At 56.4% G+C, this 20,348-nt stretch overlaps 2 protein-coding genes across 4 annotated transcripts; one reads left to right on the top strand and one right to left on the bottom strand.

Moving 5' to 3' along the window:
- Positions 1–3,645: 3,645 nt before the first annotated feature.
- LOC128114391 (gametogenetin-binding protein 1-like) lies at positions 3,646–10,632 on the bottom strand. Its single transcript, XM_052744345.1, has 6 exons — positions 10,064–10,632; positions 9,132–9,256; positions 7,699–7,796; positions 7,417–7,585; positions 5,702–5,841; positions 3,646–3,905 (listed from the first exon to the last, which is right to left on the bottom strand). The coding sequence occupies exons 1-6, from the start codon at positions 10,525–10,527 to the stop codon at positions 3,852–3,854; spliced, it is 1,050 nt and encodes a 349-aa protein (XP_052600305.1). The 5' UTR covers positions 10,528–10,632; the 3' UTR covers positions 3,646–3,851.
- On the top strand, positions 10,130–19,451 carry Bak1 (BCL2 antagonist/killer 1). Of its 3 annotated transcripts, none has more exons than XM_052744344.1 (7): positions 10,130–10,219; positions 10,450–10,637; positions 10,983–11,540; positions 14,445–14,539; positions 16,026–16,173; positions 16,423–16,566; positions 17,007–17,912. In XM_052744344.1, exons 4-7 carry the CDS (start codon positions 14,476–14,478, stop codon positions 17,251–17,253), a joined length of 603 nt encoding a protein of 200 aa, XP_052600304.1. In that variant the 5' UTR covers positions 10,130–10,219; positions 10,450–10,637; positions 10,983–11,540; positions 14,445–14,475; the 3' UTR covers positions 17,254–17,912. The 3 variants fall into 3 exon arrangements, with proteins under 3 accessions (XP_052600304.1, XP_052600301.1, XP_052600303.1); XM_052744341.1 differs by lacking the exons at positions 10,130–10,219; positions 17,007–17,912 and adding exons at positions 17,926–18,106; positions 18,187–19,451 and having other exon boundaries at positions 10,512–10,637; XM_052744343.1 differs by lacking the exons at positions 10,130–10,219; positions 17,007–17,912 and adding exons at positions 17,926–18,106; positions 18,187–19,451 and having other exon boundaries at positions 10,519–10,637; positions 16,038–16,173.
- Positions 19,452–20,348: the final 897 nt, after the last annotated feature.

Here is a 20,348-nt window from a genome sequence, read left to right as displayed (position 1 = left end):
ACCTTCTCCAGTGCCTGAGACTGAGCTGGGTGCGGGTGCTTATTAATGGTTTGTTCTGAGGATCCTTCTAGGATGGATGCATGCCATTCTTTTGTTTTGTTTTGTTTTGAGACAGGGTTTCTCTGGTAGTTTTGGTGCCTGTCCTGGATCTCGTTCTGTAGACCAGGTTGGCCTCGAACTCACAGAGAACCGCTTGGCTCTGCCTCCCGAGTGCTGGGATTAAAGGCGTGAGCCACCACTGCCCGGCGCCATTCTGGTTTTTCATTTTGAAATATTACTTGTTTGTTTTGGAGACAGTGTCTCAGGTATCCCAGGCTCAACTTGTGTATCCAAGGGTGACCTTGAACTTCTGATCCTCCTGCTTCTACCTCCCAGTGTGTTGGGATTATAGGCTATCATCACCAGAGGCCACCATCACCAGAGAGGCAGTCATCACCAAGGCTACCATCACCAGAAGCAGTTAGTCATCACCAAGGCCACCATCACCAAGGCCACCATCACCAGAAGCAGTTAGTCATCACCAAGGCCACCATCACCAGAGGGGAGTAGTCATCACCAAGGCCACCATCACCAAGGCCACCATCACCAGACACTCAGTTTATGCTGTGCTGGGATGGAACCCAGGGCCCTGTGCATGGCAGGTAAGCTCTCTAACACTTTAAGGATGGTCTGTCTGGGAGGCAGCAGGATCCGTTCTGGATCTTAGCCAGCCTACACGAGGTGCCTGTAGTTTTCCCATTTCACGCCCATGAACACAACACAGATTCGGTGTGTGTGGAGGGGGAACCGGTCTGCAGTGACATGAGTTGGTGACAGTGGGAGTGAGGTGTCCTGTCATATTGTCCTGGACCCCTCCCCCAATCCTCACCTTCCCCTTCTCTCCAGGAGAGGCTGGCAGAGTCTGGGGCACCAGCTCCCCTTCAGGTTCTGCCTACCCACCAGGCCCCAGGTCCCCAAGTGCCCCCACCCGAGGCCTCCACCAAGTCCCAGAACATCCCTAGTAACCGACTTGGAGTTGCTTGCATATTCCACCCCCACAGCACAACACGGGGTGACATGGTTAGATGCACACAGGAACGGCGATGGGCAGGGAGAGAGAGATGACAGAAACCTAGAGCGACAGACTTAGCACCCTCTCTCCCTAACGGCCCAGTGCTACAAAGCTGACCAGGCCACAGCCAGCCCCGTTGGTCCAAGTGAGCAAGGTGGAGGATGTTCCCTGCCTGGTGTGCTGAGCCCGGCAGATACATTTGATTGGGTGAAATCCGATTTCAGCCATGGGGCCTGCACAGTGATGCCTAAAGGTCTCCTGGATCTCACACAAACTTGGAGACGCCCTTGTCTCCAGGTTGGACCCAGGGGTGTCTGCAGGCTTCTACTCACTGCCAGGGACCTTCCTGGTCCATGGCGGCTCCTTGTTCAGAATGTCTGCCCTCATCACCGTGCACGCTAAGCCAGGCCTCCCTCAGAAGCCAGCCCTGGACCCCTCAGGGCTGGGAAGAGGCCTCATGCCTGTGCCAACACACACACACACACACACACACACCCTCTTCCTGCCCTCCGGACAGCACCAGCACCCATGCCCCTGCCCCGCAGTCTGTGGTTCACGGGGCAAACGTGAGGCTAGCCCACAGACACAGCAGAGGAGGAGGGGGGGAGTGGGTCGCAGAGCCTCGCACACTGAACCAAGTCCTTGCCCCTGTAGGGGTCTACAGGCTCCCTACAAACCCTGCTGCCAGGCAAGGCCTCACCCTTCCCACCCGCGCCCCCACTGGAAGGAAGTGATTAGCAGAGCAATCAGGGCACAGGTGAGTCATCTGGTCACAGGGCGGCCTCCTGGCTGAGTCAGCAGAGCTGGCCCTCCACCAGCCTCCAGCTCTGAGTCAAGGTCTCCGTGGGCCCTGGCCAGGAAGCCTTGGAGAAGGCTCCTGGCCCCCAAAGTGCCCTCGCTGTTCCTATCGCCTACCTCTCCCACAGTGATGGCTGGGGGAACCAAGAGGGGGGGGTCCCACCTTCAGTGAGCCAGGCTGGGCTACGGGAACTGCTGCAGTATTCCACCGCCCCAAGGATGTGGCCCCTCACCAAGGCACCAGCAGACAGTCGCTATGACCACTATGATTGATCACTGTGACTCTTCAGAATGGCCAAGCCAGGCATGGTGACATTCACCTGTAATCCCTGCCCTCAGAGGCAGAGAATGAGTTGGAGGCCTGCCTGGCTTACTTACTGAGACCAGGCCTCAGAAGATAATGTACCTCAGCTGATACTGGCCTTCAGCTCTCTAACCGGCCAGAGGTGGGATGGGTGGGTAACACAGACAAGTTTCTGCAGAGCAGGCTCCGTACAAGCTCTCTCCTGTACGCCTGAGGCTCAGCATCTGGGCCCAGGAGAAGAACAGGGACCCTCTGAGATAACAGGGACCTCCTGGACCACAGCACTTCCTGGTGTCCAGGAAACCAGGATGAAGATCCCTCCATGCCCAAGTTCCCCTTACCTCTGAATTTAGGCAGCCTTGGGTCTCTATACTCTGGGCCTCCCCAGAGGCCACATGGCACTCTCGAGCCTCCCCTGCCAGGACCCCTGAAGTGCCCAGCCGTGACCAGGGGTCATCTAGTCTGGAGAGACATCCTCCTGTACTGTCGCAGTTAGTTAGCTTCAGGTGTCAATTTGACACATGTGGGAAGAGGGAACCTCATCCGAGGAACCGCCTCCCTCAGATTGGCCTGTGGGTGTATGCTTGTGGAACATTTTCTTAATTGCTAATTGATGCCAGAGGGCCCGGCCAGCTGTGGGCAGCACTATCCTTGGGCAGGTGGTCCTGTGCTGTATAAGAAGGCTGGCTGAGGGGCTGAGGAGCCGGCTCGGCAGTTGAGAACTCACGCTACTCTTGTGGAGGACTGGAGTTTGGTTCCCAGCAACCACACAGGGGCTGCTTGCAACTTCTCTAACTCCAGGTCCAGGAGTTACACGGCCCTCTTCTGGACACCGTGGTCACCTGTCCTCAACAGATGCACATACATGCTTGTGCACACATTAAATAAATCTTAAAAGAAAATAAAAGGTAGCTGGGAAAACCAGAGGACATAAGCCGGCAGCACTGCCCCTCGATGGCCTCGGTGTTCCTGCCTTGAGTCCCTGTCCTGACCTCTCTCCACAATGGACAGAAAGCTCTAAGATGAAATCAACCCTTTCCTCCCCAGCTCGCTTCTGACCAGTGTTTTAGCATGGCAGCGAACACACACCAACTTCGGGGAACCCTTCCTCGCCTGCCCCCAGCAGCCCTGGCTGCCAGCTCTCCTGAAGCAGGTCCCTGCAGTTCAGGGCCTCTTTCCTGGCTTTGTCCCTGAGCTGGCTGGGCAGGAACTTCCTGCTGGGAGAATTCCCGGATCCTCCCGCTGAGGACACAGTGTAGCCTGGGAACTCCGAGAGAGGGAAGTTGGGGACTCTCCTTCTTGCTGGCAGGCGGCACCCCCCAGGTTAGCCCAAATCCTCCTGCCCTCCCTGCCCCTGTGCCCGGAGGTGGCCTCCACACTAGTTGCTCTTCAGGCACAAGCTAGGGACTCGCTAGAGACCCTAATAGCCTGGCTCGCTCCAGGAGTGAGGGAGAGGGCAGAGTCCAATGACAGACAGCCCAGGAAGCTAATGTCAAACTAAGTTTTTATTAATAACATCATCTGCCGGAGTCTGATGGGTAGGGGCAGTGCTGGGCAGGCCCACCACACGCACACACAGGATACTACTCATCCCAAAGCCCAGGGCCACAGGGACTCCTTGGATGTGTCCCAACAAGAGACATATGCTGGACTGGGGTCCCAGGGGCGTGGGCACGGTGGCTCCTGCCGGCACGGGCCTCACTCTGGAGGAGGCCAGTTCCCCATATCATCCATCTCCTCCAGGAGCAGGTGCTGTGGGCAGACATGGGTGAAGAAGATATTCCCTGCTCTGCATTCCAGAACCTTCCCATCCACTCTCCCCCAGATCACCCCAGCCACCTTTTCCAGACTCTCCCCACCACCCCAAAGCTGACCCAGGTTCACCGACCCTGAGCCAACTACCCCCATAATGCAGGAATGCTTCTCCTCCACCTCTGGTTCCTCCCTTCCCTTTGCCTCTGTCCTGGGGGCCCTGCATAGTTTCTTCCGGCTGAATGGAGCTTCACCTCCCTTAAGGTCCATCCCTCAGGTCCCTGGCATTCCCCAAAAGCTGAGGGGCAATCTCTCTCCCCCTTAGCAAGTGGCTCTAAGGGCAGAGGAGGAGAAAATGTGGTGGGGAGAGGGTGGGACTTTGAAACACCTACTATGGAAGGCAGGAGCTGAGGATGTACCTCTGACCCCCAAAGAGAGGACTGGGGGCCCCACATGCACTATCCAGAAACTCCCAAGTCTCCTGATGCTGCCAATGCTAGCCCAGGACTGTGAGCCCAGGATGAAAAGGGCAGGCAGGCTCACAAGGTCCTGGAGGAGAACAGATCCCAGGATTGGAGCCCCTCAGTATGAGGGGAACATCAAGCGCCCACACGGCTGTGTGTTTAGGGGTGTGGGGGCATCAGGCTCCTGGGGCATGGGCGTGTGGGCGGCTTAGGACGCCCTCAGCGCCCAGCAGGTGTGAATTTCTGGTAGAGTCAGCCATTGTGTTATCCTAGGTCTTCCCCTCACCCCCACCCCCCTCCACCACCCTCCTACCCACTCCCATCCCACCGCACACACAACACCCCTCCCTGCACACTGAGGAGTCTGTGGAGTCCTGCTGTAGTGTCTCAGCCCGTCCTTGCAGAGGCTAAAGTCATGACCCAGCAGAGCGGTCTCTGACTAGGCTCTGGCTGCGGGCCCTTCCCTTCCGTGAGCCAGAGACCGTCAGGGCAGAGTCCACTGAGTCATGGAGAGGAACGTTGAGTGGATGGAGACTGACTCGGAACGGGCACGGATGATGTATGGTCGCTCCCTGGAGCCTGTGTGTGTCTGTGGGCTTTGGTGTGAATGAGAGAAAAGAGTCGTGTTGTTCAAGCGCTAGCCCATCTCGATAAATCTCCCTGTCTGGGCCGGGCGGTGGTGGCGTACGCCTTTAATCCCAGCACTCGGGAGGCAGAGGCCGGCGGATCTCTGTGAGTTCGAGGCCAGCCTGGGCTACCAAGTGAGTTCCAGGAAAGGCGCAAAGCTACACAGAGAAACCCTGTCTCGAAAAACCAAAAAAAAAAAAAAAAAAAAAAAAAAAAAAAAAAAAAAATCTCCCTGTCTGTAAACCCAGCACTGGGGAAGTAGAGGTAGGAGGAACAGAAGGCCAAGGCCAGCCTCTGCTACATACAGTCAGGCTAGCCTGGGCTACAAGAGACCTTGTCTCAACAAACAAGCAAAACAAGACAGGGACAACACTGGTTTAAGTGAGAACTGTTGAAGTGTGTGTGTGTGTGCGCGTGCGCGCGCGTGTGTGTGTTTGTGTGTGTATGTGTGTGTGCGTGTGTGTGCGCGCATGTGTTTGTGTGTGTGTGCGTGTATGTATGTGTGTGTGCGTGTGTGTGCGTGTGTGCGCGCGCATGTGTGTATGTGCGTGTGCATGTGTGTGCGTGCGTATGTGTGTGTGCGTGTGCGTGCATGCATGCGTGTGTGTTTGTGGGGGGGGCTGAAACCGGGGCCAGGCCCGTGTGAGATAAGGGACCCTCACCCCACTTCCATGGCTAGTGGATTAGATGGACACCCAGGCATACCTGGCCGTCCACCATGCCGGCCTCCTCCAGCGTGATGTCTGGCCGGGTCAGCAGCTCCCGGCCCTCCGGGTTGCCCACCTTCCAGAGGCGGGACTCACGTCTCACCTCCAGAATCTTCTTCAGCTCTGACTCCACAAAACCTGTGAGGCAAAGAGGGGGGCTGGCTCTGAGCCGTGGGGACAGACATCCGCCCGCTGCTCCTCCTGGCATGTCCCCCTGCACCCACAGACCCTCAAAGCCACTAGGTTTCTTGTAATGCTCATGGCAACCAGCTCCTCTGCAGGCAGCTGCAGGTGTGTGTGTGGGGGGGTTCCCCAGAAAGACTGGGACAGAAAAGTGGAACTTTCAGCTCAAGGGGTTGAGGCAGGAGGATCGCAAGTTCAAGACTACCTAGACAACCTCATGAGAATGTCTAAGACAATAAAAACAAATCCCTCAGACCCTAAATTCTGTGAGATGCTCAAACAAGTTTTTCAACTCCAGCAGGGGGCCACAGAACCCTGACCAGTGGCCTGCTGGCCAGAAGGTCAAATAGAGTGACCCGGGCTTGGGATCGGGGTCTAAAGCAGAGGACAGTGTGCTCGTGCTAGGCCCTCAACCAGCAGGGACCTGGTGCCATCTCCAGTAAACTGTGTCTTCGGGGCTGAATGGAATTGGAGGATGCTGGCAATCCCCGGAGGAATCTGCATTGCTGGTTAACTGGCTGGGGTGGGGGGGTAAATGAGGCCACACATTTGACATGACTGAGCTTGCAGGAGAAATGGGGTTTGCGATCCCTGCCTTCCCAGAGTGTGGGGCTGGCAGAGCTCAGGAAGTCCCCACTGCATGCCCACCCTCTTCTCAACACTTTGACCTGGGCCAGTTCCTGCAAAGCCTTCAGGTACCTGGAGCCAGCCAGGCATAGCCTCTCCCACACCCTGAGCTCTTCCTGCAGTGGAATGGGAGGCTGCCCCTGGGCAGGGTTTGCCAGGGTATTGCCACCAACTGCCCCAACTGCCTGAAATGAAGTCCCAGCTCTGTCATTAGTAGCTGTGAGATCTGGGCAAGTTACTCAACCTCTCTGCACTTCAATTCCCATGCCATCAGCGGAGTTATAGCATCAACCACTTCAGAGGTGTCAAATCACATTTTAAAAGAATGGCCCCGGTGATGGCTGTGTAAGCACACACAGTATCTCAGGGGTATTTTGGCTATTGTTGTTTTTATTTATTTATTTTTTTTTTTAATGTGCGTATCTGTGCACAGGTGTCTATGGAAGCCAGAAGCGGGTGTTAGATTCCCTGGAGCTGGAGTCACTGGCAGTGGTGAGCAACCCAACATGGGTGCTGGGAACCGAACCAGGGTCCTCTGCAAGAGCAACAAGTGCTCTTAACCTTCAGCCGGCTCTCCAGGCCAAGTGACTTTTACTACGTCACTGAACCAACTGCTATTATCTGATGCCACCCTGAGGCGGCTCTAGGGTTGCTAAGCACGAACCCGGCTTGGAGGCGCCCTCCCCCAGGCCGGGGCTGGGTGGGATGCGGGGGTGGGGATGGGGGTGCTTGAGTAGTCCCGCTGGGCCCTAGCTAGGGCTGGAGGTCAACCAACAGCCATCCCTGTCCGTCACCGGAGGTCCTCTGCTGCCACCTCGTGGCCGGTGCTCGAGTTTCTTCCCTAAGCCACACTGGCCAAAGCCAGACCCTGTGACCCCGGCAATGTCAGGCTGACACACCTACCCACTGTATCTGTGGACCTAAAAGTCTTCTGCAGCGGAGACTGGACGGTGGCGACGCATGGGGCACACAGCTTGAGGTAACCGTCCTCCTCCGCTTCTTCGCGCTCCCCTTTCTCCTCATGGGACAAGCCGTCCTTGAGAGCAAACTGAGGCACGGCTGGTCTCTGAGCCTGTAAAGGGGTTCAGGACTCCAGGCCCGTGTCCCCTCCTCCCCAAACCAGGACACGAGAGGAAGCGTTTCCCCCTCGGCAAGCCAGAGGTCCCGGGACCCAGCCCCGCTGACCTTGGCCATGGCTGACTTCTGGAGCTGCTTGTACAAGCCGAGGAGATAGTTCCACGGCGTGGGCCCCGCCTTGCAAGAGGTCGTCAGCCTGAGGTCTCCTGCGGAGTATCCGTCACTGAGGCAGGCAGCCGGCTGGTGGATGCCAGTCCCAGAGGGAGGGGGAAGGGCATTCAGGGAGGAGCAGCCCTCTATTCTGATGGGTTTTTTCTTTTTCCTTTTTAATGACATTTTTATTTCTCTATCCTGGAGGGGGGGCGGGGCCACACCATGGCGTGTGTACAAGGGTCAGAGGACAACTTGCAGGAGTCTGTTCTCACCGTCCACCATGGCGTCCCGGGAACCAAACTCGGGTCCTCACTCAAGCTTGGCAGCGGTCTCTACCTAAAGACCCATCTCGCTGTCCCGTCCTCGTGTCGCTTTTTGTGGATTTGTTTTGAGACGGCAACTCCTGAAGCCTAGCCTCAAACTCTGCTATGTAGCCAAGGCTGGCCTTCACCTCCCGACCTTCCTGCCTCTGCCTCCTGGGGTTCCAGGCGGGGCCCACTATCCTTAGCTTGTTATTGCTATCACTTTATTTTGTTGAGAGAAGGATGTCACTACGAAGCTGGGCAGACCTTAAACTTGCGGCAATTCTTTCCTCCCTCCAAGTGCTGGACAGAATGAGTCCCTGCACCCGGCTCTGTCCTGTGTTAACAGATGCCTACTGTGTGCCGGGCCCAGTCCCTGCACCCGGCTCTGTCCTGTGTTAACGGGATGCCTACTGTGTGCCGGGCCCAGTCCCTGCACCCGGCTCTGTCCTGTGTTAACAGATGCCTACTGTGTGCCGGGCCCATTCCCTGCACCCGGCTCTGTCCTGTGTTAACAGATGCCTACTGTGTGCCGGGCCCAGTCCCTGCACCCGGCTCTGTCCTGTGTTAACGGGATGCCTACTGTGTGCCGGACCCAGTCCCTGCACCCAGCTCTGTCCTGTGTTAACAGATGCCTACTGTGTGCTGGGCCCAGTCCCTGCACCTGGCTCTGTCCTGTGTTAACAGATGCCTACTGTGTGCCGGACCCACTCCCTGCACCTGACTCTGCCCTGTGTTAACAGGATGCCTACTCTGTGCCGGGCCCACTCAATCACTGCATCTGGTTCTTGCCCTGTTTTACTCAACACCTACTGTGTGCCAGGCCTGGCTCTAGCCCTTGACAAAGAGCATCTCACTGATGCTTGCCATGTGCCTCAGAGACAAGTGCTGTTTGAATTTCCTTTTTATAGATTGAGGCGCGTGGGGCAGATATTCAGCAGGGTTCCACTGTCGACATATAACTTGGCATGGAGGAAGCGGGGTTCAAACCTCAGATTATGTCTCATGTCCTGCTGGGCTCCCCACCCCACGAGGTCCTAGAAGAGAGGTGTTCATTTCTCCCCGCTCCACAGCTATCGTACTTACCAATCTCGATTAGACGGTGGCCCTCCTCTTCCTCTCTGACGAAGGCCCCAGGGATGAGTGCCAGTGGTCCCGGAACCCACTGCAAGCATCCTTGTTCTGTCTCCAGGGCCTGGGCAAAGTGTTCCCTAATCCCAAAGCACAGTCAGGTGGGGGAGTCGGGGGACACCCGGAGATGTGGTCAGGGCCCGGTCCACCTGGGGTCTTTCCCCAGACCTGCTTGACCTGGCCCCCTCTCCCAGGCCCCTGCTCTGTTCCCAGGGGTCTCTATCAGAGGGGTTTTCCTACCCCTGAGGGAGGGAGGAAGTGGGGAGCTGGGTACCTTCCACACAGGGAATGGCTGCTAAGACCAGCGGGAAAGAAAGCCAGGGAGGGGGAGTGAGCGGGCAGGCCGGAAGCACCGGCTCAGGACAGAGGCTCCAGCTCCGGCACGCCTGTCCAGCCCCTAAACACCCCTTTGTCATCTCTATTATACTTCGTTATTGTTGTTCAGTTTTTCAAGACAGGCTTTCCCTGTGTAGTCCTGTCTGTCCTAGAACTTGCTCTGTAGACCAGGCTGGCTTCAAACTCGGAGAGCTGCCTGCCTCTGCCTCCCTCATGCTGGGATTAAAGGCGTGTACCACCACCATGCCTGGCTCTCACTGTTTTGTTGTGCTGGGGACTAATCCCAGGGCCTGGAGTATGTAATGCTGCAACCCAGGAGCCGCACCCCAGCTCCCTTTCGTCTTTGGTACTCAATCCGGTCCAGCCGCCCCTCACAGCCCCATCTGCGGATCCCTCCTTCTCTGGCACTGTCCCTCAGCATGGACTTTCACTCTTCAGGATCCCTTACCCCAGCCCTTCGCCATCCATGGGCTTCCACCCATGGCCTCCAGCGTGTATCCTGCTCTATCTGGATCAGGTCCCCCTCCCCCACCACAGCCGCAGCTCCTCACCTGTCTGAGACTCCTGAGGCCCCAGAGGCCTCCCCTGCTGGCTCTTCCTCCTCTCCTTTCTTCTCAGACTGGTGCCCCAGAACCTCCCTGATTTCTCTGGTGGGGACTGATGTCACCTCTACACCCTGGGCTGTGAGCTTCAGGGTGTCCTTGGAGGTGAGGGTCTGGGACCCCATGTCCCCGGTGCCCAGCCCTAAGGCATCTTGCAGCGGCAGGTTTGAGGGGGCTGCAGATAGGACCCTGGGTACCATGGCATGTAGCCGTGGCTCCCTCCTCCCACGACCTCCCTGGCGGCCCATCCTTGGGGAGACACCATCCTGCTCCTGTGAGGGGCTGGGCAGGCTCTTGGTCGGGGGTTTGTTAGAACTGCCCTTCCTCCTCACCAGGCTTCGAAGAAAGCGCAACAGGGAAGAACAACCCAAGATTCGTGACCGTGACCGAGGAGTCCGAGCCTGGGCCGCCATCCTGAGAGGGACCCTGACTCAGGGAGAAGCCATGGCAGCCAGCCCAGGACCAACTGCTAATAGAAACCTCCAGTTGGAAACTTCCAGGAGTTCTAGAAGGCAGCGGAGAGGTGGGGGTGGGGGTGGGGAGGAATAACTGGAGGCGGGGGGGGGGGGGGGGGGGGGGTGCGGCTGGAAGGAGAGTGGGGGACGGGGAGCCAGGCAGGGGCAGGCTCAGCAGAGACCGAGGGCAGCTGAGACACAGAGAAAAGCTGCACCCACAGGCTGTGGAGGCCTGGCTGAGGGTGAACAGGGAGGCTGCGAGGGTACAGACCCTGAGAACAGGACTCCACACACTCCTGTCTCTCTGGAGTTTATTCTGTGCTTGAGGCCAGTCCCTGAAGCCTGGCAGGGTCTAGGTGACGACAGCACAAATTCTACTGAGGTTTTTTTTTTTTTTTTCTCCTTTCTTTCAGGGTGTCATGTAGCACAGGCTGGCCTCTATTTCCTGATCCTCCTGCCTCAGCCTCCTGAGAACTGCAATTGCTGGTCTGCATCACCACCCCCAGCTCCATCCTGGTTTCGCTGTGGTGTTTTGCTTTCCACTACAGGGAGAATATGGAAGAGGAGGGTCTGGAACCAGAGTCAGGAAAGGCAGTAAAGAGAGGGCGTCCCCCCTGGGCTGGGACGGGGCAGGCACGGGATGCTGCAGACCAGCTGCTTTCAGGCCTGGCCCATAGGACCTTCGGCCAAGCAGCAGCTTCCCCGTGCATCTGCATCCGGCCGCCATCAAGCAACTTCCTCTAGAGGGAGCTGATCACTGCCGGGAGCCGCCGGCTCCTCTATGGTCACAAAGTCGCGAGGTTTCCTGGGCCAAGAGACAACCAGAGACGGCTTTCAGACACCATGAATTCACGGACTCGGGTTCCTCCAAGTCAGGCCTGAAATCTTGCACCCGGGATCAGCCACCAGCCCTCCGGGATCTTTGTCTTCAGACTGCTGAGCCATCCCACGTCTGGACCAGAGTCGGGCAGGTACGCTGGCAGTCAGCGCCAAACCCCATCCTCCTAATCCTGGCAGCTCTGGCCCAGGGTGGGGCAGAAAGCCCCGTCGGGAACCGGCTGCGGAGGGAAGACTTGAAGTTTCCCTGGGTGGTCCTTAAAGCCATGCTGGAGTCTAATCCAAACAGGGCCACTTCCAGCTGAAGTGTCCCTTCTTGTCCAGGCTCTGGTGGCCCTGGATGCCAGGCAACCGGGACTTTTGTTATCTGGAAGGAGGGGAGGGTGAAGGTCAAGGACAGAGACAGAAATTTCACAGTTGATCCCTTTTGCTGTCCCAGGACCCCTAGACCAATGCTAGGTACAGCCTAGAGGTTGGTTGTGGGAAACATGCAACCTGGGCCCAGCAAGTGGATGTAGTGGGAAGTCAGGTCACTCGGATGGGGGCCCAGGCCAGCACAGACTGTTCTGAGACCCCCGACCTGCTCTCAACAGTGAGCCTCCAGGGCGGTTTTCTGGGGGGTAGAGTCAGCATCCCCTGGCCCTGCCGGCCTGGGATTACCGAGTTTAAGAACCAGGGCAGCAGGAAGAGCCCCCTATTCCGGAAGGAGGCGCTGGGTGGAACATGCCAAGCCGAGGGCTGTCTTAATAAGGCCTAGCTCTCGGAGACGAGGAGTGGGTCTGCTCGCCCAGACTCCAGCCCTGATGGGAAAGTGAAGGGCAGCCAGCCCTCCCCCACCCCTTTTCAGAGAGTAACTTTCAAAAATCGTCTGCAGCCTGAGAACAAAGGTGAGTGTGGTGTTCAGCCCCGGGCGGGCGACAGAGGGCTGCTATGCTCGGCCCTAGGTGGGTCTGCACCCTCGTCACTGACAAGAGGGTCACTTCCTGGAGGGATGGAGGCTGCCCAGGAGGGAGTGGGACTCCTGAAAGGGGTGCAAACTGAAAGCGAAAGGTCTTGCTTTGCCTCAGGAAATAACTGTCGACACCAGCAGCGGCCAAGACTGGTCAAAGAGGAAAATGGACTTGGGTGTGGCATGGTAGAGGACACCTATAATACCAGCACACCAGTGTCTGGGGCAGGAGGATCAAGGGGTACAAGACCTTCCTGGGGCTGTCTAGTAAGAACCTGTCTAAAATAGATATTTGTAAATAAATCAATAACCAAAAGAAAACAGCACCCATGTGTAGGGTGTGTTGAGGTGTGTGGTGTGAGGCAGGCTGGAAGGCTGTGAGAGGTCCCACAGAGTAGGAGTGTGTTGAGGTGTGTGGTGTGAGGCAGGCTGGAAGGCTGTGAGGTCCCACAGAGTAGGGGTGTGGTGAGGTGTGTGGTGTGAGGCAGTCTGAGGAGGCTGTGAGGTCCCGGCTCACTTTTAGGCAGGTGGTAATAGGAAGGAGAGATGCCCTGGGAACAAACCATGAAGTAAGTGCTGAGATGTGGCTTCGCTGGTAAAATGTGTGTCCAGCACGTACAAAGCCCTGGGTTTGATCCCCAGCTCACCTGTAATCCCAGCACTCAAACAGTGGAGGCAGGAGGATCATTCTTTGCCCCATACTCAATTTGAGGCCAGAACAGAACAAAAAATCTGGGCCATCGAGACAGCTCAGCAGGTGAGGGGCTTGCTACGAAGTGTGACAACCCAAATTCTGTCCCTGGAACCCACATGATGGAAGGAGAGAGCCCACTCCTGAAAAACCTGTCCTCTGACCGCCACACATATTTCACGACACACGAACACGTACACATAAAACATATATAAATACATGTTTAAAAAAAAAAAAAGCTAGCCGGGCGGTGGTGGCACACGCCTTTAATCCCAGCACTCGGGAGGCAGAGGCAGGCGGATCTCTGTGAGTTCGAGGCCAGCCTGGTCTACAAAGCGAGTTCCAGGAAAGACACAAAGCTACACAGAGAAACCCTGTCTTGAAAAACCGAAAAAAAAAAAGAAAGAAAGAAAGAAAAGAAAAAAGAGAAAAAGAAAAACAAAACAAAAAACAAAAATTCTGCAAGACAAATGTCTTTCTCTGACCTTGAGGCCCAGCTACTCATTTCGTTCTGCCCTGATTTTTCCAACCTGTAAAACAGGTGTGAGGGTGGGTGCTAGCTGTACCTGTGTCGTGGGGGTTTTTTCCTTTTATTTTTTGAGACTGGATCTCATGTAGCCTTGGCTGGCCTGGGACTTCATACGTCGTAGACCAGACTGGCCTAGAACTCACTGTCTCCCAAGTGCTAGGATCAAAGCATGTCACACCACGACCAGCCAGTGATGGGAACCGTCAACAAAATTCTCCTAAGTGTCAGGAGTGTGTGGTAGACTCTTAAGAGTTTGCTGGCAAGCCCTATCGGGAAACAAGCATGTCCCACCGGCCTCGGGGAGTGGACCCTGGAGGGAGGCTTTCACGGCGGGGAGGTGGAAGGCTGAGGAAGGGACGGGTAGCCTCGGAAACAGCAGAAAGGCCCCCCAACTCTCTCAAAGCAGCTCCCCACCCCCCGTCCTGGGGTGAGAGCCTTCATGCCACAGCGTTCTGGAGGCTTTGACCTCACCTGGTCTCTGCCTGGCTTCCTCAACAATTCTCCTGTCTCCCCTAAGGCTTGGGACCAGGGGGTTCCCATTGCTCCCAGGAGACACCACCAGACCCCCAAGGTGGCGGAACTTTAGTCCCAGAGGAATGCAGTCTTCTTGGCAGTGGGGGACGTGGGGTTCCCTCACTCCTGTCAGGACTTCTCTGGGGTCTCTAGACAGCTGACCCTGCTCTCAGCTCTCTTTTCTTTTTCCCCTTGAGACAGGGTCTCACTGTGTAGTCCTGGCTATCCTGGAACTTGCTCTGTAGACCAGGCTGGCCTCGAACTCAGAGATCTACCTGCCTCCCGAGTGCTGGGAATAAAGGCATGCACCACCACACCCAGCCTCATCTCTGCTTTTTTCTCACCTGTCTCCGCAGGGTGACAGTGCTGTCCACTAAGACCTGAAAGATGGCATCTGGACAAGGACCAGGTCCTCCAAGGGAGGACTGTGATGACTCCCCCTCCCCTTCTGGTAAGGGTCCTCCTGCCCCTCACCATCCCATAAGCACAAGAGATAGAAAGGCATGGGGCTGGTGTGCAGGGGTGTGAGGCTTCTCTGGGCACAGGGGCAGGTGGAGGCAAGGGAGGGAGACCGAAGAGCCAGGCCTGCTGCTGTGGGAGAAAGGAGGAAGTGACCTGGCTTATCCCAGTCAGGTCCAGGAACAGGGGAGGGGGAGGAAGTGAGATGGCGGCCCTATCCGCCTCTCTCAGGTGGATGGGCAGGGAGGTCAGGTTGGTCCCTGGACTTGGGGTTCATATCCCAGGTGTGTGTGAGCTGGGTGTGGTAGCTCATGTCTGCAATCCCAGCACTTGAGAGGCTGAGACAGGACTGGCACAAGTTTTAGGTCAGTCTGTCCTATAGAATGAATTTCAGGCTGGGCGGTGGTGGCGCACGCCTTTAATCCCAGCACTCGGGAGGCAGAGGCCGGCGGATCTCTGTGAGTTCGAGACCAGCCTGGTCTACCAAGTGAGTTCCAGGAAAGGCGCAAAAGCTACACAGAGAAACCCTGTCTCGAAAAACCAAAAAAAAAAAAAAAAAATGAATTTCAGGTCAGCCTGGGCTAGAGTGAGGTAGAGATACCCTGTCTCAGAATGAAAACACCAACCCCAGATATGTGTGATGGTTCACGCCTTTAAGCCCAGCACTCAGGAGGCAAAGACAGGAGGATCTCTGTGAGTTTGAGGCCAGCCTGGTCTACAGAGCGAGTTCCAGGCTAGCCAAGGCAACAGAGCAAGACCTTGTCTCAAAAAATAAAGACAGAAACCATTCTCCTTCGACTGGTCCAAGGCTCCTGATTTCAGTTTGTTTTTTTTCCTGTTTCCTACACTCTAAGGACTGGGGACCATGTCCACCCGAGAGCTCAGGAGCCCAGTTCTGCGGTGTTATTCTGCAATTTGGCTCTTGGGAAGAGCAGAACAGATAGAATGTGCATAGATTACAGGGACTTACTAGATTGGGGTACATGGTATCTACACACTGGGGAGGCTGAGGACCTGGGAGCTGCTTGGTCCACAAGGTGGAGGCCTCAGCAGTGCCAGTCTAGTGCTGAAATCTGGGGGATTCCTGCACGGCCCCCAGTCTCGGTCCACAGTGGGGGATTCCTGCACGGCCCCCGGTCTCAGTCCACAGTAAGGGATTTCTGCATAGCCCCTGGTCTAAGTCCACAGTGGAAGGCTGAGGCAGCTGGGTTTTCATAACAGTATAAGCAGCAATATTAGGGTAGAAGTACTTACCCACAGGCAGTGGGGAGGGCGGGCAGTGGTACTGCCATAGGAAGGTGTGCCTCAGTTTCCCCATCTGTAGGTTGGAGCTCACTTGCAGGCCAGGACTATCATGAGGAATGAATGACACACTGGCGGAACACCGTGGGGGAGGGCTGAGTGTCGTGAAGGGGCTAGACGAAGCAGTGAAAGGGGGGGTGGGTGCCTGGAGACAGCCTTCTCTTACTGACTCCCAGCTCCGACCTCAGAGCAGCAGGTTGCCCAGGACACAGAGGAGGTCTTTCGAAGCTACGTTTTTCATCTCCACCATCGGGAACAAGAGACCCAGGGGGCGGCTGCCCCTGCCAACCCTGAGATGGACAACTTGCTTCTAGAACCCAACAAGTAAGCTCCAGCCCCAGCGGGCAGGGGGCAGGGCTCCTGTCTCCGTCATCTCCTCCCTTCCCCGCCTGGCTTCTCGCCCCCATCTGCAATTCTGCTCCTTAGTGCGGCCCTCCTGTCCACAAGCACTGTCAAGGATCTTCAGAGGGGTTGGGTAACGTCCGACCCCACTCCACCCCAGGAGAATCCGTTCTCTGCCATGAGCCCAGTTCCCAGGGCTAACTTCCCACTCTCTGACTCTCATTGCTACAGCGTCTTGGGTCAGGTGGGTCGGCAGCTTGCCATCATTGGAGATGACATTAACCGGAGATACGACACCGAGTTCCAGAATTTACTGGAGCAGCTCCAGCCCACAGCTGGGAATGCCTATGAACTCTTCACCAAGATTGCCTCCAGGTACCATCACTCCACCCTGCACACACGTGGGTGATGGGCTCCTTGGCTGGGGACAGTGCCAGTGAACTCAGACACAATCCCCACCCGTCTCCCCGTCTCTGGGCCCCATTCACTCTTTAGCTCGAATCTCTTAGGAGCTCAGGCACCATCTAGTGCCCTGGGGTGGGAATGTTCCCAAGGGCCTTGCAGCCCAGCTGAGACATGCCACCAACTTCTGTCAGGTCAACTGCGATGCAATGGCATCTAAGAGGCCACCCAATGCTGAGGACGAAGAGTCACTCACTACAAGGCTCACATCCCAGCTTGCCACTGACCACCACTGTGAAACCTCCCGGGAAATAGAGAAAGCACCTTAAACCGGTGTTCCCACTTTCAAACCACAGCCACGTTGGCTTGATTTTTGTTGTTTTTTTAATCTTTTTTTTTTTGTTTCTGTGTAGCCCTGGCTGTCCTGGAACTCGCTCTGTAGCCCAGGCTGGCCTCAAACTCACAGAGATCTGCCTGCCTCTGCCTCCCGAGTGCTGGGATTACAGGCGTGACCCACCACCGCCCATCTTATGTGTATGGGTGGTTTCTCTGCATCTACGTATGTGCGCTTGCATGCCTGATGCCAAACAGGCCAGAAGAAGGCCTCTGGAGCTAGAGTCACAGACGGCTGTGAACCACCATGGAGGTGCTGGGAACTGAACCCGGATACTCTGGGACAGCAGCCACTGCTCTTAACTGCTGAGCCACCTCTTAAGCCCCTTTGTTTTTGAGATAGGGTCTCATGCAGCCCAGACTGGCCTTGAACTCTTGATCCTCCTGCATCAGCCTCCTGAGGGCTAGGATCACAGGCAGGCGCCACCAAGCCTGGCTGTGTTCACTGTCCTCTCCCTGAACCAGGGAGTCAGTGTCAGGGTAGATGTAAAGGTGGCAGCAGAGGCAGAAGCCAGTGACAGGTTTAAGATGGGTGCTCGGGGCTGGCAGGTCCTGTCCCGGCCCTCAGCCAGGCTCCACTCTGTGCCCCTGTGGTTTGGGATCTCTCTTCTAATCTCTTCTGTCCTTTTCTCTCTGCTGTCCCCCGGGCTGCCAGGCCAGCAGCAACCTTCACAGGTAATGTCCCCGCCACCTGTCTGCCCACCCTTCCCTCTACACGAGCAGCAGCCAGCTCATGGCCCTCTTGGCTTTTTCCTTTCATGCTGTGAACCCCAGGCTCTTCCTGATTGGCGGCCAGGCCAAGGCAGACTTTCTGACCTGGACTAGCTGCTCAACCATTTAGCTTCCCAGTGGGGGATGGGGGTGGGGGGGCAGGGAGGAAGGAAAGGGACCCATCCCCAAGGCAGGCTCTCTATGATCTCTGGAACCCTTTGCCCACAGCCTATTTAAGAGTGGCATCAGCTGGGGCCGTGTGGTGGCTCTCCTGGGCTTTGGCTACCGCCTGGCCCTGTACGTCTACCAGCGTGGTTTGACCGGCTTCCTGGGCCAGGTGACCTGCTTTTTGGCTGATATCATACTGCACCATTATATTGCCAGATGGATTGCGCAGAGAGGCGGCTGGGTGAGTGCCTGAGGTCGGGACGTCCCCCTGCTGTGCGGGCTGTCCAGCCTCTCTGTAACCCACCCCTTTTCTCCTGACAGGTGGCAGCCCTGAATTTGAATTTGCACAGAGACCCTATCCTGTGTGTGATGACGATTCTTGGTGTGGTTCTGTTGGGCCAGTATGTGGTACACAGATTCTTCAGATCATGACTCCTGGGGAGCCCTTTGGGGCCCCAGCCTAAACCTCTCCCTACCCCCCTCCCCTGCAACAGTCCTCTCTTTCATCCAAGAGCACAGATGCTTTAGCAAACAGGCACCCCTGCTTTGAAGAACCACTGCCCGGGGTCATCAAGGAGGCACGGATACCCCAACATTGCATGGTGCTACTGGTCCCTGTCCTGTCTGAGCAGGGCTGACTGATGCCTTGAAGGGACAAGAGGCTGGGTACGACTTCCCAGGAAGTTTTTAATGGTTTTTTTGCTTTTTATACTACCCTGTGAGACAAGCCCCCTTTTCTTCCACGGTGCCCAAAGTCAGAACATTGGGGACCTGGGGACCAGTGGTTCTAACCTGTGTTCCCAGGACTCCTGCTACTTTGGAAGGTCAGAAATTGAGAGGGGATTTGAGCCCATGGCCTGGCCCTCCCTGTACTGGCTCCCAGGAACAGGACTGGCTGTAAGGGTGCATGATCTACTCAGTCCCCCCGTTTCTTACTCCCTCAGTTCCATCCCCCACTCTTCCCTTGCCCCTTCCATCCCCTACCCTGTTCCATTTTGCCCTTGTGGCTGGACTCTCAGGGATTCTGAGCCCAGAGTGAGGGTGGAGGTGAGAGTTCGGACCACAGCTGTCTGAACATGTTCATCAAGGCCCTCCAAACCTTGTCCCTTCCTGGCACCCTTCCCATTTTCACCCATCCCTTGATCCAAGGACCACTGCCCCCACCCTAGTGGGTAGGGGAAACCCTCACCACCCTGACCCCTCCCCTGAGCCCCCAGGTGAGTCTGCCTGCTGGGAGGCCTCCTTTTCTGACTGCACAGCCTCGGACTCAGTCGTTATGATGGGAAGGGGTGAGCCCTCGTTTGGAGGTGTCCACGCTGAAGAACTACACCAGCCGGGGCAGTTGTGGATCTGGGTGCAGTGTGGCCCCCGGGACCTGTGAATACTTGAACCACATCACCACCCATGCTCCTTGTCTGCCTAGGCCCTCCTTGGGTGGGATGGGGGTGTCTCCTCTATCTTGCACAACATAGGGGTAAGGGGAGAGAAAATTCTTCATTAAGCCAAATACAGGGAGGAGAGGCAGATGGGTCCCCCACCTCACCCTCTGACTGTGTCTGGAAATAAACTGTGCAATCCCCCCAACACCCCACCTGGCGTTTTTACCTTCTGCTACCTCTCCTATGCTGGATTGTGGAAACTGGACAGACTGGTGTAATCCTGACTCCACACCACATAAGTCCTTATACTGAGATCCCAAAATCCTGGGTATGGGGCTGCAGATGGATAATCAGAACAAATCCCAACCCCCGGCCAGCTCTTAGCTCTTACTCTCATATTTTTTTTCTGTGCATGTATGATGGGGCACATGTGCCACAGTGTGCGTCCGTGTGTGTGTGTGTGTGTGTGTGTGTGTGTGTGTGTGTGTGTGTGTGTGATGTCGAGTGGAAATCAGTTCTCTCCTTGCAGCATTTGGGACCTGGAACTCACACTGAGGTTGTCAGGCCTTTACTCACTGAACCATCTCAGCCCCTCTTATTTCTCTGCATCCCAGGCAGTCAGGGACCCCTCGGGTGGGCAGCTGAACGGGCAGGTGTACCACTCTGAGGACCCCACGGGCCATCTTTCTACAGGAGCCACAGCCCACAACCACCCTAAAGGTCCTTTTACACGCTCAGCCCTGCCAGGGACATAATGTTCCAGCTCCCCCGTTCCTCGTGTACACACACACACACACACACACACACACACACACACGCACACGGCTTTTTTGATGCTAGGAGCTTTGATGTTGCATGGGAGCCCCTACCGAGAGGCAGCCAGGGGGGGATAAAAATAACAAGCTGGGGGCGGTGAAATGTTCCGAAATTCACAAAGATTCCTTTCTGCCTTCAGTCCTGGGCACCCTGGTTTGTGCTTCTGACACCCTCCCCAGCCGGTCACATCACGTGTCAGTCCAAGCGGCCCGGCGAAGCTGCACTTCTCACCGGCCTGGGTTGGTTCTCTGCGCCCTCGCCCCCTCCCATCGCCTTCAGGGCGCCCAC

This window comes from Peromyscus californicus, unplaced genomic scaffold (genome assembly GCF_007827085.1).
Source record: "Peromyscus californicus insignis strain IS unplaced genomic scaffold, ASM782708v3 Scaffold_19__1_contigs__length_69161282, whole genome shotgun sequence".
Lineage (NCBI taxonomy): Eukaryota > Metazoa > Chordata > Mammalia > Rodentia > Cricetidae > Peromyscus > Peromyscus californicus.
This window is presented reverse-complemented; position numbering and strand designations above follow the sequence as displayed.